We start from the raw sequence: 17,138 nt of genomic DNA, 5'->3' as shown, positions 1-17,138 counted from the left end.
AATTGGACAGTACCCTAGTTTATGGAAGGGCCGTTCAGAAGCCTGATAACAGAGGGGAAAAACTGTTTGTGAGTCTGGGGGGTGCGTGCTTTCAAGCTTCTGGATCTTCTGCCCAAGGGGAGCAGGGAGAATAAGGAATGGGACAAGATTTTACAATCTTCCTCTTCATATCCGAAGTGCAGACATACAGTGAAATTATTTTCTTACAAACAGACCAGTACAGTATTGCCGTATCTAAGCACAATCCCCGATGAGCAAAGTGTACAGAAATGGTACATTGAACCCACATGCAAGAGGCAAGTCCAGTCCGCGTTCTGGGTCTTATGGAGCGGTGCCCGATCCAGGCGAGCCCCAGGCTGCTGCAGGGCCTCCAGCCGTCACCTTCCCTTGGACGTGTGTTTCAATGGGTTGCCAACTTTCACTCCCAAATAAGGGACAAAAGGTGACGTCACCGCCCCGCGCCCCACGTGACCTCACCCAGCCAGCGGCCACGCACTCCCGCTCCTCCAATGACGGCTGCCCGTGCCCGGAGGCAGGTTGCTATGCAACTTCCGTTAGGCGGTGCCGGGGCCTCCGGGCCTACACTGTCTGGGCCTACACTGTCTGGGCCTACACTGTCTGGGCCTACACTGTCTGGGCCTACACTGTCTGGGCCTACACTGTCTGGGCCTACACTGTCTGGGCCTACAGTGCCCCCCCCCCCCAGCCTACAGTGTCCGGGCCTATAACGGCCCCCAGGCCTACAGTCTCTGGGCCTACAGCGGCCCCTGGGCGAACAGTGTCCGGGCCTACAGTGGCCCCCGGGCCTACAGTGCCCCCCTGGCCAACAGTGTCCAGGCCTAAAGCGGCCCCCGGGCCTACCGTGCCCGGGCTGACAGGGCTCCCCAGGCCCAAATACGGGACAAGGGCAGTCCCTTATGGGACAAACAAATTTAGCCCAATATATGGGATGACCCGGCTAATACGGGACAGTTGCCAACCCTAGTGTATCACCCAGTGAGCCGACGTCCCTCTCCTCTCCTCTCTTCGCCAGTCTCTGTTCCACAGTAATTCTCCTTCCTATTACTTATACCCCATCTCCGAGCCCGGTTCTGTAACAGTGCATTTCAGGTCAATGAAACCCATTGCTATCTTCTCCATAACACTGGAAATGCTTTGAGGTTTGGCCTGTGGCCCAGGTATCCCGTGAGGGACTAGAAACGAGACACTCTGTTGTCTCTCTCTCTCCCCTCCCCATCTCTGCCACAACATCCCGTTGTGATATATTTCGGTCTGCAATTTTGGCCAACTTTCCCTGAGCCGATGTTCCCCAATCCTCCCGGGACCTGACTCTTTCTTAGCTTCCCATTAGAAATCCAATAAAGATAAACTAAACCATCCTCGGACACACACTGGGAGACTGAAGTGGAAGCAGCCTGATGCTTAACTCATTCAGGATCGACGCTCAGTTAGAAACATAGAAAATAGGTGCAGGAGGAGGCCATTCGGCCCTTCAAGCCACCACCGTCATTCATTGTGATCATGGCTGATCATCCACAATCAGTAACCCGTGCCTGCCTTCTCCCCATATCCCTTGATTCCGCTAGCCCCTAGAGCTCTACCTAACTTTCTCTTAAATCCATCCAGTGAATTGGCCTCCACTGCCCTCTGTGGCAGAGAATTCCGCAAATTCACAACTCTCTGGGTGAAAATGTTTCTTCTCACCTCAGTTTTAAATGGCCTCCCCTTTATTCTTAGACTGTGTGGCCCCTGGTTCTGGACTCACCCAACATTGGGAACATTTTTCCTGCATCTAGCTTGTCCAGTCCTTTTATAATTTTATATGTAACTCAACGGTTGTTTTTTTTAAATTTAGAGATACAGCGCAGAAACAGGCCCTTCGGCCCACGGGGTCCGCGCCGCCCAGCGATCCCCGCACACTAACACTATCCTACACCCATTAGGGACAATTATTATTATTTTTTAACATTTGCCCAGCCAATTAACCTACATACCTGTACGTCTTTGGAGTGTGGGAGGAAACCGAAGCTCTCGGAGAAAACCCACGCAGGTCACGGGGAGAACGTACAAACTCCGTACAGACGGCGCCCGTAGTCAGGATCGAACCAGAGTCTCCGGCGCTACATTCGCTGTAAGGCGGCAACTCTACCGCTGCGCCACCGTGCCGCCGTGAAGGCGGATGAAGGCTGCAACAGATCTATCAGCTCCAATCGTCCTTGGTTCCTTTGCCGTTGGAATTAGTTGATTGATTTGTGAAGGACCGTGTGCTTCTTGGACTGCAACATCAAATGCACGTTAAATAAACACACGCACAGGCATCTTCGTTCTGTGAAGGAACGTAGACCGTCACCCTCCACCTCGGGGGATAGCAACGATGATTCCACACACAAGGGACAATTCACTGAAGACAATTAACCTACAAACCTGTACGTCTTCGGGTCGAGACTCCTTCGGTCTCTAACCGAAAAGTCACCCATTCCTTCTCTCCAGAGATGCGACCTGACCCGCTGAGTTACTCCGGCATCTTGCGTCTCTCTCTCTACGGTGTAAACCAGCACCTGCAGTTCCTTTTCCTCTGACTCTCAGTCTGAGGAAAGGTCTCGACCCAAAACGTCACCCATTCCTTTTCTCCAGACGTGCTGCCTGACCCGCACAATGACGCATAATGAGTTTTTTAAAGAAAGTGAGAGGAGTGGAGGCAACGATTTGGGAGGGAATTCCAGGATTGATCCCAGGAAGCTCGCGGTGGGCGGCTGGAGGGGACCCAGCGGCGGAGGTGGGGCGGGTACGCGACGGGGCTTTGGTGGTCGGTCGAGGACATGTGGCCTCCGAGAACAAAGAGGAACCCAGCGTGGGGGGTGAGGAGCCAAGAGAACAAAGGGGGACCTGGAGAGGGGGCGGCTGCTGAGAACATGGGGAGACCCAACATGGGGGGAGGGGGGGGGCTGAGAACAAAGGGGGTCCCAAGAGAATAAAGGGGGATCCAGAGTGGGGGGGGGGGGGTGGGGGTGGGAAGAGGTAGGATTGCCAACTGTCCTGTATTAGCCCCTTGTCCCATATTAGGCCCGGGGGGGGGGGGCGCTGTAGGCCCGGACAGTGTAGGCCCGGACAGTGTAGGCCCGGACAGTGTAGGCCCGGACAGTGTAGGCCCGGACAGTGTAGGCCCGGACAGTGTAGGCCCGGACAGTGTAGGCCCGGACAGTGTAGGCCCGGACAGTGTAGGCCCGGACAGTGTAGGCCCGGACAGTGTAGGCCCGGACAGTGTAGGCCCGGACAGTGTAGGCCCGGACAGTGTAGGCCCGGACAGTGTAGGCCCGGACAGGTGCAGGTGTGGAGGACCAGGCGGCACTTTACGGAGGTTGCATAGCAACCCGCCTCCCTGCCCATGCGGCCGCCAATGGTGGAGCGGGAGCACGTGGCCGCTGGCTGGGCGAGGTCACGTGGGGCGTGGGGCAGTGATGTCACCTTGTCCCTTATTCGGGAGTGAGATAGTTGGCAACCCTAGGGGGAGGTGAGAACAAGGGGGGACCCAGCATGGGGGGACAGGGGGAGGGGCTGAGAACAAAGGGGGTCCCAAGAGGACAAAGGGGGACCCAGCGTGGGGGGAGGGGGCCACCACCGAGAACAAAAGGGGAGCATTAGAGACAACATTGAACACTTTTTTGTCAGTTTGTCAGCGCCCTTTACGTGGTGACTCTTTGCATACTTGGCTACGGTAAGCAACAAAACAAAGCATGCCACTGTGACATGCCACAGGTGACAATAACGTACCATTCATTGATCTGAAGATGTGCTTAGCTAATAATGCGGCAGACACAATTACATCACTCAAGAGGGGTTATTTTCCAAAATAACTCTGTTGTCTAAAACTATACGTGGGAATAGATTTCCTGTGAATCAGTTTTGCAACTGTGACTGATTGAGTCACAGAGTGATGCAGTGTGGAAACAGGCCCTTCGGCCCAACTTTCCCACACCGGCCAATATGCCCCAACAACAGGCCCTTCAGCCCAACTTGCCCACAGCAGCCAACATGCCTCAAGAACAAGCCCTTCGGCCCAACTTGCCCACACCGGCCAACATGCCCCAACAACACTAGTCATGTTTTGTAATCATGTATTGTCTTTCCGCTGACTGGTTAGCACGCAACTAAAGCTTTTCACTGTACCTCGCTCGGTACACGTGACAATAAACTAAACTGGAATCTGTAAACTGTTTTCCCACCTGCCTACTGTAGATCCATGTCTGGTTTTACTGTTGTACTCAGTGTTTATAAATCGACAAACACCTACGTTTGGCTCATATCCCTCTAAACCTGTCCTCTCCAGGTACTTGTCTAAAAGTTTCTTAAACGTTGCGAAGGCACCTGCTCCGGCAGCTCGTCCCATACACTTTGTGACTGGGAATACAGGTTTCATGCACTCATTAGTCATCAGTTTCAGGGAATCTTGGCGTAAACAATCCTGACTTTGTTGGTTGAATGGTTTGGACTGTCAACAGGAAATGGTGACTAAGTCTTTATGCGGGATGTTGGAAATGCATCCAATTAATGAACAGAACAGGTTCCTTAGACTTTAGACGAGAGATACAGAGCAGAACCAGGCCCCTCGGTGGACCGAGCCTATGCCGACCAGCGATTCACACTAACACTAACGCGTGGACAATTACAGTTTTTACCAAAGCCAACTAACCTGCAAATCTTTACGTCCATTATTTCTGCTTTGGTTCTTTCCTTAGACTTTGGAGATCCAGTGTGGAAACAGGCCCTTCGGCCCACTGGGTTTGCACTGACCAGTCAGAGAGTTGTAAATCTGTGGAATTCTCTGCCTCAGAAGGCAGTGGAGGCCAATTCTCTGAATGCATTCAAGAGAGAGCTGGATAGAGCTCTTAAGGATAGCGGTGTTAGGGGGTATGGGGAGAAGGCAGGAACGGGGTACTGATTGAGAATGATCAGCCATGATCACATTGAATGGTGGTGCTGGCTCGAAGGGCCAAATGGCCGACTCCTGCACCTATTGTGTACTTGGTATACGTGTAAATTGTCCCTCATGTGGGCAGGCTTGTGTTAATGTGCTGATCGGTGCGGACTCGGTGGGACGAAGGGCCTGTTTCCGCGCTGTAACCCTAAAACTATAACTAAAACTATCCTTCCGATAGCTGGGCAATTAGCACGGTAGCATAGAATGAGGCCATTTGGCCCATGGTGGCCCAGTCTAGGAATTATTGAAGCCTGGGAGATGTTGCAGCAGAAGGCAGGTGAAGAGGAAATAAGACGATTAAAAATAGCTTGGTGCAGAAATGATCTCACAGTATAATGAACTTTTTGTTTTAAACAGATACTGGGAAATCCAGCTTGCTACTATAATTTAATAGCAAGGAAATTCAGCCAAATCTATAAACTAGTCCAGCTGTGATTTTAAAGCTTAGAACATAATTGAAACTAGTTCAACTGAACTCAGATTCTCTCTCTAACTTTCTCTCCCAGGAGTACTGAACAGTAATTTCCATTCTTTTGCAAGAAGTCCAAGGTTTGGCTCAGTTAAAGGAACCTTTCCTCACACAATTTCTTCCACTCTGTCCTGAATGTAGAAGCCAAGTCTATTTCAACGTCAGGGTCCAATTAGCAGCATAAATAACGGGGTGACACAGTGGCGCAGCGGTAGAGTTGCTGCCACACAGCACCAGAGACCCGGGTTCCATCCCGATTACGAGTGCTTGTCTGTACGGAGTTTGTACGTTCTCCCCGCGACCTGCGTGGGTTTTCTCCTGAATCTCTGGTTTCCTCCCACGTTCCTAAGGCGTACAAGTTAGTAGGTTAATTGGCTTGGTATAAATGTAAAATTGTCCCTAGTGCGTGTTGGATAGCGTTAGTGTGCGGGGATCACTGGTCGTCGTGGACTCGGTGGGCCGAAGGCTGTGCTGTATCTATAAAACAATGCATTATAGACAATAGGTGCAGGAGTAAGCCATTCGGCCCTTTGAGCCAGCAGCACCATTCACTGTGATCATGGCTGATCATTCTCAATCAGTACCCCGTTCCTGCCTTCTCCCCATACCCCCTGACTCCGCTATCCTTAAGAGCTCTATCTAGCTCTCTCTTGAATGCATTCAGAGAATTGGCCTCCACTGCCTTCCGAGGCAGTGAATTCCACAGATTTACAACTCTCTGACTGAAAAAGGTTTTCCTCATCTCCATTCAAAATGGCCTATCCCTTATTCCTAAACTGTGGCCTCTGATTCTGGACTCCCCCAACATTGGGAACATGTTTCCTGCCTCTAACGTGTCCAACCCCTTAATAATCTTATATGTTTCGATAAGATCCCCTCTCATCCTTCTAAATTCCAGTGTATACAAGCCTAGTCGCACCGACCGGTCTTTCAACATACGACAGTCCCGCCATTCCGGGAATTAACCTAGTAAACCTACGCTGCACACCCTCAATAGCAAGAATATCCTTCCTCAAATTTGGAGACCAAAACTGCACACAGTACTCCAGGTGCGGTCTCACTAAGGCCCTATACAACTGTAGAAGGACCTCTTTGCTCCTATACTCAACTCCTCTTGTTATGAAGGCCAACATTCCATTGGCTTTCTTCACTGCCTGCTGTACCTGCATGCTTCCTTTCAGTGATTGATGCACTAGGACACCAAGATCTCGTTGTACATCCCCTTTTCCTAACTTGACACCATTCAGATAATAACCTGCCTTCTTATTCTTACCACCAAAGTGGATAACCTCACACTTATCCACATTAAACTGCATCTGCAATGCATCCGCCCACTCACACAACCTGTCCAAGTCACCCTGCAACCTCATAGCAACAATTTAGGTCAGGACCCTTCTTCGGACTGATTGTAGTTTAGTTCGGAGATACAGAGTGGAAACAGGCCCTTCGGCCTATTGAGTCCAAGCCATCAAACAATCTATCCTACACACTAGTGATAATTTACAGAAGCCAATTAACCTACAGATCTTTGGAGTGTGGGAGGAAACCAGAGCACCCATAGAAAACCGATGTGGTCACAGGGAGAACGTACAAACCACGTACAATAGCACCCATGGTCAGGATCGAACCTAGGTGTCTGCCGCTGGTAGGCAGCAACTCCACCGCTGCGTCACTGTGTCGCCCAGGGAGGAGAAAACGCTCCAAGCCTTTAGACAATAGACAACAGGTGCAGGAGGAGGCCATTCGGCCCTTCGAGCCAGCACCGCCATTCAATGTGATCATGGCTGATCATTCTCAATCAGTACCCCGTTCCTGCCTTCTCCCCATACCCCCTGACTCCGCCATCCTTAAGAGCTCTATCTAGCTCTCTCTTGAATGCATTCAGAGAATTGGCCTCCACTGCCTTCTGAGGCAGAGAATTCCACAGATTCACACCTCTCTGACTGAAAAAGTTTTTCCTCATCTCAGTTCTAAATGGCCTACCCCTTATTCTTAAACTGTGGCGCCTTGTTCTGGACTCCCCCATCATTGGGAACATGTTTCCTGCCTCTAAAGTGTCCAACCCCTTAATAATCTTATACGTTTCGATAAGATCTCCTCTCATCCTTCTAAATTCCAGTGTATACAAGCCTAGTCGCTCCAGTCTTTCAACATATGACAGTCCCACCATTCTGGGAATTAACCTAGTAAACCTACGCTGCACGCCCTCAATCTCGAAGACGTGATCGGGCAGCTGCAGTAGAATGCTTCAATGCGGACACAGACCCCCGTCACCCCTTGCACAATCACCAACATGTCAAGAAACGCTTGAAGAGTCGCAACAGCTTCATGGAACTAGAGCCGACCATGCCAGGTACCAAAACCAAACAACAGATGGCACCAGGACCCCACCTGCCTTATACCACCTGGAGAGCCCTAAACCGCATCCGCACTGGAGTGGGGCGTTGCGGACTCAACCTGAAGGAGTGGGGCTTCTCGGACTCTGTCTGTACCTCTGTCTGTACCTCTCCACATTGCATTTGTCAATGGCCCACCTACTGACTTTCGGCGGACAGGCAAGCACTGCGGACGACCTCCGCAGAGATGGCACTGGCTGTGGTAAAGGGATGGCAGAACATCGTCTGACACACGAGCAAACGAACCCACTCATTCCTGGGATCATTCTTGTAAACCTCCTCTGGACCCTCTCCAGAGTCAGCACATCCTTCCTCAGATACGGGGCCCACAGTTGCTCACAATATTCCAAATGCAGCCTGACCAGCGCCTTGTAGAGCCACGACATTGCATCTAATCAGTTACACCCGTGCAACTAATTTTAAAAAGATTCTTGTACATAGAGCAATTGGCCATTAAAATGAACACAGTGGCGCAGCGGTAGAGTTGCTGGCTTACAACCTCAGAGACCCGAGTTCGATCCTGACTACGGGCGTTGTCTTAGGCCCCTTATCATTGTTTGGACGGCACGGTGGCGCAGCGAGTAGAGTTGTCGCCTTACAGTGGCAGAGACCCGGGTTCAATCTTGACCACGGGTGCTGTCCGTACGGAGTTTGTACGTTCTCCCTGTGACCACTTGGGTTATCGCCCGGTGTTCCGGTTTCCTCCCACATTCCAAAGTGTCGCAGGTTTGTAGGTTGATTGGCTTCTGTAAATTGTCCCCAGTGTGTAGGATAGAACTGTATCTCTAAACTAAACAACAATCCTGCTCAGTTCTATTGAGAAACCCATGCAAGTTCATCCCACAGTTCTGCCCTCTCTTATGATGAAAAATAATAACTCTTGCCCATGGAAAATGTCTACGATCATCAGACCTGTGGACTTTAACATCGAGAAGCCCGCGGTCTCTGGTAAGAAGAGGCCCACTCTCGGGAGCTCCGTGCCGCGGAGAGTGTTTCAACCGCCCCGATGTCGGAGTTTCGATCGTCCCGACGCGAGGGCCTCGGACAGTCGGCAGCGGCGACTGCGGACGGTTCAACAGCCCCGACCGTGGGTGAACAAGGAGGAAAATGATTGAACTTTATTACCTTCCATCACAGTGAGGAATGTGGAATCTGGTGGATGTTCATGTTAAATTTTACTTTATGTGGCTGTGTGTCTTGTTGCTTTTTACTTAGTATGGCTGTATGGTAACTCAAATTTCACTGCACCTTAATTATTACATGTGACAATAAATTGACTCTTGAGTGTTGATCATGCAACCATCCCAGTCTCTTGGGCGTGAGAGCCAGCCTTTCTTTCCAAAGCTCGTCGACTCCAGCTGAAAGTTTTTTCTTTTTCAATCATTGCAACAAAAAATAATTTGAAAGCTTTTGTTCGATAATTCTGTCTGGAGCACAGCAAATAATTACCCACAATTTCCACGTGTCGATAACACTCAATTTGGGTGATGCAACCCTGGGGACTCTATTGCTACACTGCCTCTTTAATGAATCATGAAAGTAGAATCTGTCTTACGATGGAAACATGTTCAGAGCTGACATTTTTTAGTATCATGTGTAGGAAGGAACCGCAGATGCTGGTTTAAACCAAAGATTGGCATAAAAAGCTGGAGTAATTCAGCGGGACAGGCAGCATCTCTGGAGAGAAAGAATGGGTGATGTTTCAGGTCGAGACCCGTCTCCAGACTGGTTAGGGATAAAGGAAACGAGAGATATAAATGATGATGTAGAGGGATAAAGAACAATGATCGAACCCGGGTCTCTGGCGCTGTAATGCGGCAACTCCACCGCTGCGACATTAAGAGATTTCAAAAGATGCCAAGAAGTTTGTGAGAATTGAAGGTGACATCATGGCATAGCATTCATGGTCTTTTCACTAAGGTCTGCGCTGACCCATTTTGCTTCAATAATCAGAGCATATCTTCATGCCGACACACCTATTCTTTTGAAGTCCAATCAAAAATATTAACCTTTTAATTAAATGCAACAGCCAAACAGCCTAGTTTAGAAAAACGCACAGCATATTTTCCTTTATTCTTCCACAGTTGATAAATCAATGAAAGAACCAACCCTATATATCTACAGTGCTTTTCATGACTTCAAGACATCTCAAAGCTCCATTATGATGAAGTGATAATTCTGAAGCATTGCCAGATTAAGTGTTTTACCTCATAGTTCAAGCTTATATACGTGATCTTGTTAATGATCTGTCAGTCAGTTGAACAAACGTCATCATCTTTAAATGGACACAAAGTGGTGGAGTAACTCAGCGGGTCAGGCAGCATCTCTTCTTCAGACTGAAAATGGAGAGATGGGGGATAAACTGGAGGCAAGAAAAGGTCAAAACAAATCAGGGCCGGCAACAGATAACCTCAGGAAGGGTGTAGCCCATAATGGCCCATTATTGGCTGGGGAAGATGCGATAACAAGGATGCAAAGAGTGGGACCGGTAGATTAATTGGCCTGGTAAATTAAATGTCCCGAGTGGGTGTAGGATAGTGTTAATATGCGGGGATCACTGATTTCGGTGGGCCAAAGGGCCTGTTTTCGCGCTGCATCACTAAAACTAAAGAAAAACTAAGACTAGGGTGGGGAAGAGGGAATGCAGGAGTTTCTTGAAATTAGAAAAATCAACATTCATACCACTAATTGGAACTATCAAATGCTCTCAGAAGTATATTTTTGTAATTTCAGTTTTACCTCAAAATCTTCCATGAATTTCCCAGATTCGAAAACTAAGAACTTGAAAGGAAAATCAAGTTGTCCGTCTTCCCGTAGGACTTTTTGTTTTAAATGACCCGAGTTGGAAGAATGATTGAAGGCAAAGTACTCACCCATTAATGGATACCGGAAAATGAAGTGGATGTGGAGAGGATGTTTCTACTAGTGGGAGAGTCTAGGACTAGAGGACACAGCCTCAGAATAAAAGAACATACCTTTAGAAAGGAGATGAGGAGGAATTTCTTTAGCCAGAGGGTGGTGAATCTGTGGAATTCTTTGTCTCAGAAGGCTGTGAAGGCCAAGTCAATAAATATTTTTAAGGCAGACAGATAGATTCTTGATTAGTACGGGTGACGGGGAGAAGACAGGAGAATGGGGTTTGGAGGGAGAGATAGATCAGCCATGATTGAATGGCGGAGTAGACTTGATGGGCTGAATGGCCTAATTCTGCTCCTATGTCTTATTAAAAACTCCCATCTTTTCAATTTCCAGATAATCAATAAATCCACACAATTAACATAACAAAATTAGCACAATAGACGTAAACAAGTAATCTCGAGTGTGACATAGCCAGCGGGCATGCGAAGAGGCTAATTGGTAATTATTCTGTATGTCTCGATATCAGGTGGGAACTTTTTATTATTAATGGTGCAGAGATATTTACTGCCCTGAGGAGAGCCCACCTCCAGTCCCGGACAGCTACCGACACAATAGTACGTCTTCTTTTGACTGCTTCCCAAAAGGCTTCAATAATATGTCCAACGTTTCTCTTGGGAATGGCAAGAAGAATTCTTGGTGTGGTTAGTTTTCAGTCAAATGAAAATGATTGAGCCTTCTTCAATCTTTTTTTTTTTTTTTAAAAGACCTATTTCACTTTAAAAGTTCTAAATGTACGTATACAGAATCTTCTTTACAATGTTTTTTTTCTACCAAAAACAGTTTCTATGTACACATTCTTAAAAAAAACACTTGTCACCTCATGGAAAAGTTTCTCAAGACACAGTAGAACATCTTAGTTGCTCAAGTAGAGCCGGTCTTTCAAGGAGGCTGACCAGCCATGCTGTCTGTTGAACTGGGTTCTGGACCTTCCTCGTTGCTACTGTCCATATCTTGTTCCATGGCTGAATACTGTACAGACTCCTCATCAGCGATCCTTTGGCTGGTAAAGTTTGTGATATCCAAAAGACCACTGGGTTCGACGACTACATTCGAGCTGGATTGACTTGGTATGGAATACTGTGGTATAGACTAGGACAAAGGGAAAACATTGATCATTAACATTGCAATCAAACAGCATGCAAGTACTAAATCTTTGACTGCCTATCTTCACCCATTTGCCTTTTCTGGTAAAAAATATCTTAAATGTTTGCGATACCTGTAAAGACGCACACTCCAAAGAGATAGGTTTGTCGGTGAATTGGCTTAGGTAAAGATTGCAAATTGTCTCCAGTGTGCAGGATAGTGCCAGTGTATGGGGATCGCTGGCCAGCGCACACTTGCTGGGCCAAAGGGCTTGTTTCCACGCTGTATCTCTAAATTAAACTAAACCTTTCTATTTGTATCTTCTCAATTACTGAATACAGGCTAATAATCTTATGTAGAAAAATATTTCAAGGACATTTTTGTTCATTCCTCCACTGTTGACCAACAGAAGAACCTGGGCAAAATAAAACGGAGTGCTTGAAGAACTCAGCAGGTCAGCCAGGTCTGTGGAGAGAATGGGCAGCTGACGTTTAGGGTCAGGACCCATCTTCAGACTGAACACTTCAAACTTCTTTCAGAGTCTGAAGAAGGGGCCCGAACCGAAATGTCACTGGTCCTTTCCCTCCACAGATGCGGTCTGACCTGCTTAGTTCCTCCAGTACTTTGTGTTTTTTTTCCACAGGATTCCAACTTGTGTCTTGTCTTCAAGGAAAGAACCTACATTGCTATAGCGCCTTTCAGCACATTGACGTGTCTCTAAAATATCTTACAGCTCAAATAGATATTTTCAAACAGTCCAGTGCAAGAGGCAAAAGTCCTACCATTGAGATAAAGTTGCCTTGTGTGATCCTACTATCAATTTGGCAATCGGCTGAAATACTTTATTGCTCTTTCAACAACTTTTTTAATTTTGAAAGCTCTCATTAGAATGGTCACTTAATTTTCAAGATGGTTTAATTTTTCGTTTCATTCTTCATAAACAAAGCTTTTTATTTCTGGTATAAATATATTAAATGTGATAACTTTCTATTACTAATATTTTGTTTATAACAAGCTAAGTGAATGTACGATGTCGCCCCAGTCTCACCAATGCATTACATAAATTTAGTACCACTTCCAATTTTTTTGCAATCAATAGACAAACGACCAAAATCCTATCAGCAAACTTCAGCTTCATGCAATTATTTATCCAATTACTAAGCACAATTTAAAAGAATATCAAGTCTGCGACAAAATATATAACAAAGTAAAAAGACTATGGCCGAAATTATAAGAAATCATTTATGTGAGAATCGAACATAAAGAATATTAGTTGGGTTAGAAAATGAATGAAAAAGGAAAAGAAGGAAGCCCTCAAAGGACAGCTAAAAGGCAATATTCAATGAATATTTCAATTCCAGACTAAAGGCGAACCAGCTTACCTTTTCCCTCATTAACTAACTGTCACCCTGTGGACTTGGTAACTCTGCACACTCTCATTAATTTGTTCTGTTCTGCAGTGATGTATTGTATAAATTGATTATGCTCCATAATGCAATCTACTAACACCAAACCTTAACAGATCACGGATACTTGTCTGTGCGGAGATTGCACGTTCTTCCCGCGATCGCAAGGGGTTTTCTCCGGGTGCTTCGGTTTCCTCCCACACTCCAAGAGACGTACTGGCTTGTAGGTTAATTGGCTTGGTTTATTTGTAAATTGTCCCAAGTGTGTGTAGGATAGTGTTAGTGTGCGGGGATCGCTGGTCGGCTCGGACTCAGTGGGCCAAAGGGTCTGTTTTTGGGCTCTCTCTCTAAACTAAACTAATCAGTTTGTGCACTACTTTCTGCAACAGATTTAATTTCTAAACGCAACTAATGAAAGTTTTACTGACTTTTACATTATAGATAAATTCCCCTGAAAAATTAATTCCCTCCTAACAAGAAAATTGTTACAGTGATTTTGGTACAGTGATGTTCACACTGAGGATTTGTGGGACAGGACATTGCAACTTACAACTACTACTATCTACCTCATTGGAGACCCCCAGACTATCGTTAATCGGACTTTACTGGACTTTATCTTGCAATAAACATTATTCACTTTATCATGTATCTGTAGATGTATCGATTATAAGACAATAAATTGTCTTTCTGCTGACTGGTTAGCATGCGACAAAAGCCTTTCACTGTACCTTGGTACACGTGGCAATAAACTAAACTAAACCCTAATTTGTAAACAAAAAAGTGCGGTTATTGTATTAGTTATTTGCTAAGAGTAAAATTTGTTAATGTAATTCAATAAGGCATTCATTGTCACCAAGTGGCAATGAGGGCTGTGAGGAAGATAGTTTTTCGTTTTAGATATACAGCTGAGAAGCAGGCCCGTCGTCCCACTAAAGTTCACACCGAACATTGATCACTTGTTCACACTCGTTCAATATTATACTACTCTCATCCATTCCCTAAACACTAAGTGCAATTTCTTTTTAATTACAGGCCAAAGGACCAACCCACACATCTTTGGGATGTAGGGGGATAACTAGAGCACCCAGAGGGTCCCACCTGGTCACGGGGAGAACGTGCAAACTCCACACGGACAGCACGCATGGTCAGGATCGAACCCAGGTCACTGGCGCTGTGAGGCAGCAGCTCTACCAGCTGCGTCTCTGCGCAGGGAAATATAGAGGTAACACATGATAGACAGAATATATAGTCATAGAGTGAAACAGCGTGGAAACAGGCTCAACTTGCCTGCGCCGGCCAACTTGCCCCAACTACACTAGTTCCACCTATCTGCGTTTGGTACATATACCTCCAAACCTGTCCTGTCCATGTACCTGTCCAACTGTTTCTTAAATGCTGGGATAGTCCCAGCCTCAACTACCTCCTCTGGCAGAATTATGATTAGGTTTTAGTTTATTATTGTCATGTGCACCAAGATACAGTGAAAAACTTTGCTTTGCGTGCCATTTAATCAATCTTACCATACATTAAGTACATTAGTGCAAAAAAACAGAAAAATAACAAAATAAACAGTGCCGAATATAGTGTTATAACCACAGAGAAGAAGCAAATAAAAAAGGGTAAGGGTTGCATCGAGATAGATTAGAAGATCAGGAATTTAAAAATTAGACTATATATATATACATACATATACATATATACACATATACATATATATATACACATATACATATATATATACACATATACATACATATATACACATATACATACATATATACACATACATACATATATATACACATACATACATATATACACGTATACATACATATATACACGTATACATACACGTATACACATATATACACATATACAGACATATATACATATATACACACATACACACACATATATATATATGTATACACACACACACCCAGGCCTGAGTGTCTACGTACATAGAGCAATACACATTAATATCCAGATATAACAAGCAATTAGGAAGGCCTTCAACACGAGGATTTAAGCATGAGAGAATAGATGTCTTGCTCCAAATAACAGGGTCTTGGCCAAGGCACGTGAAATAATGTGTACAGGTCAGCACTCCCTGTCTGAGGAAGGATTGTGTGTGCATGAAGGAATGTGGCAAAGATTAGTTTTGTTTGAGATACAGCGCGGCAACAGGAACCTTCAGCCCACCAAGCCCGCACCGAACAGCAATCCCTGCACATTAACACTCCCTCACACACTTGGAACAATTTACATTTGTACCAAGCCAATGAACCCACAAACCTGTAGAGTTTTTGGAGTGTGAGAGGAAACCAAATATCTCGGAGAGGGCCCACACGGGCCACGGGGAGAACGTACAGATAGCACCCGTAGTCAGGATCAAACCCGGGTCTCTGTAAGGTAGCAACACTACTGCTGAGCCACCGTGCCGCCCTGAAGGACCAGATTAATTGTCCGGATTGGGCCTGAATTCTCACGAGGTCAGAAGAACAGATTGGCAATCATGTTAAAACATACAAAATTATTATGGGCCTTAATAAGTGAGAATAAGGGAGATGCATTGACAATTCTCACCCCCCCCCCCCCCCCCTTTTTCACCACCAGCCAGAGTAACTGGAAAGATGATCACCGTTTCAAAATCAGGGATCAGCCATTCAGTACAACTGTAGGAAGAAAGTTCTTCACCCAGAGGAAAGGGGATCTTTTGAACAAAAGGGGTACAGACACCACACTAAATATATTCAAGAGATCAATTGATTTTTTTAAAAATAAAGGGAATCAAAGGATGTGTGGCTTGTGCCTGAACGAGGCGGTGGGGTAAGGGATCAGATACAGAACAGGCGCCAAGGGCTGTTGCTTCTACTTCTTGTGTTTCTAACATCATACAAGACTATGTTTCTCCTTGTCTTAATTAATCTTACTTTTTTTTTCTCTTTCATTTTTCTAATTCCAAAAATGTCAAAATTTGCTTGGTGGTAAATGTGAATGATTCAATTTTCCTGGATAGTTCTCTCTCCCAGACTTACCCTATCTTTTAAAATCAATAAGGTGGGCAGCAAAGTGGTGCAGTGGTAGAGTTGCAGCCTTATAGCGCCAGAGACCCGGGTTCGATCCTGACTACGGGTGCTGCCTGTATGGAGTTTGTACGATCTCCCCGTGACCCGCATGGGTTTTCTCCCACACTCCAAAGTACAGGTTTATAGGTTAATTAGCTTGGCATAATTGTAAATTATCCCTAGTGTGTGTAGGATAGTGTTCGTGTGCTTGTATCGCTGGTCGGCGCAGACTCGGGATGCCGAAGGGCCTGTATCTTTAAACAACACTAAAACTAGCGAGTTGGCGTTTTGTATGCCCTGGTCAACCTTTGACAACTAATTCATATAATTCAGCTAGGTCAGCAAATACCTGCAATTAAATCAGAGGGTGATACACAACCAAAACTCAATTCAACCTTCTATATATTCTTGCATGCGGCTTTTTCAGTAGGTGTTATTGCATAGTAATCTGCAATTGAAGATACTTAGGTTTTCCCTTAATAATTTGAAGAAATTACACCCCTAAGTTGGAAAGGGGCAGAGACGAGTTACAAGGACATTTCCAAGAATCGAGGGGCTGAGTTACAGAGGTTGGGCAGGCTAGGACTTTATCCATTGCAGTGCAGGAGGCCAATCTTATAGAGATGTAAAAAAATCACAAGGGGAAAAGATAGGATGGATGCACAGTCTTTTGTTTCCCCCCAGGGTAGGGGAATCAAGAGTTCATAGATTTAAGGCAAGAGGGGAAAGATTTAATAGGAACCCGAGGTACAACCTTTCCCACACAGATGCTGGTAGGTATGTAGAATGAGCTGCCATAAGAAATAGGTGAGGCAGGAA

General features: G+C 46.0%; 1 protein-coding gene across 8 annotated transcripts in view; it reads right to left on the bottom strand.

The window, feature by feature from the left end:
* The window catches only part of emsy (EMSY transcriptional repressor, BRCA2 interacting), a 127,471-nt gene that overhangs the window by 51,226 nt on the left and 59,107 nt on the right, over window positions 1-17,138 (bottom strand). For 7 of the 8 annotated variants that reach the window (XM_078401999.1, XM_078402006.1, XM_078402005.1 and 4 more), the window contains one exon: window positions 9,886-11,851. The exons of the other annotated variant lie outside the window; for it this stretch is intronic. In XM_078401999.1, the coding sequence (XP_078258125.1) occupies window positions 11,642-11,851 (210 nt within the window). In that variant the 3' untranslated portion in view covers window positions 9,886-11,641. Of the gene's footprint in view, window positions 1-9,885; window positions 11,852-17,138 lie in introns of those variants that run through there. 8 annotated transcript variants of the gene reach the window in all.

This window comes from Rhinoraja longicauda, chromosome 7, assembly GCF_053455715.1.
Source record: "Rhinoraja longicauda isolate Sanriku21f chromosome 7, sRhiLon1.1, whole genome shotgun sequence".
Lineage (NCBI taxonomy): Eukaryota > Metazoa > Chordata > Chondrichthyes > Rajiformes > Arhynchobatidae > Rhinoraja > Rhinoraja longicauda.
This window is presented reverse-complemented; position numbering and strand designations above follow the sequence as displayed.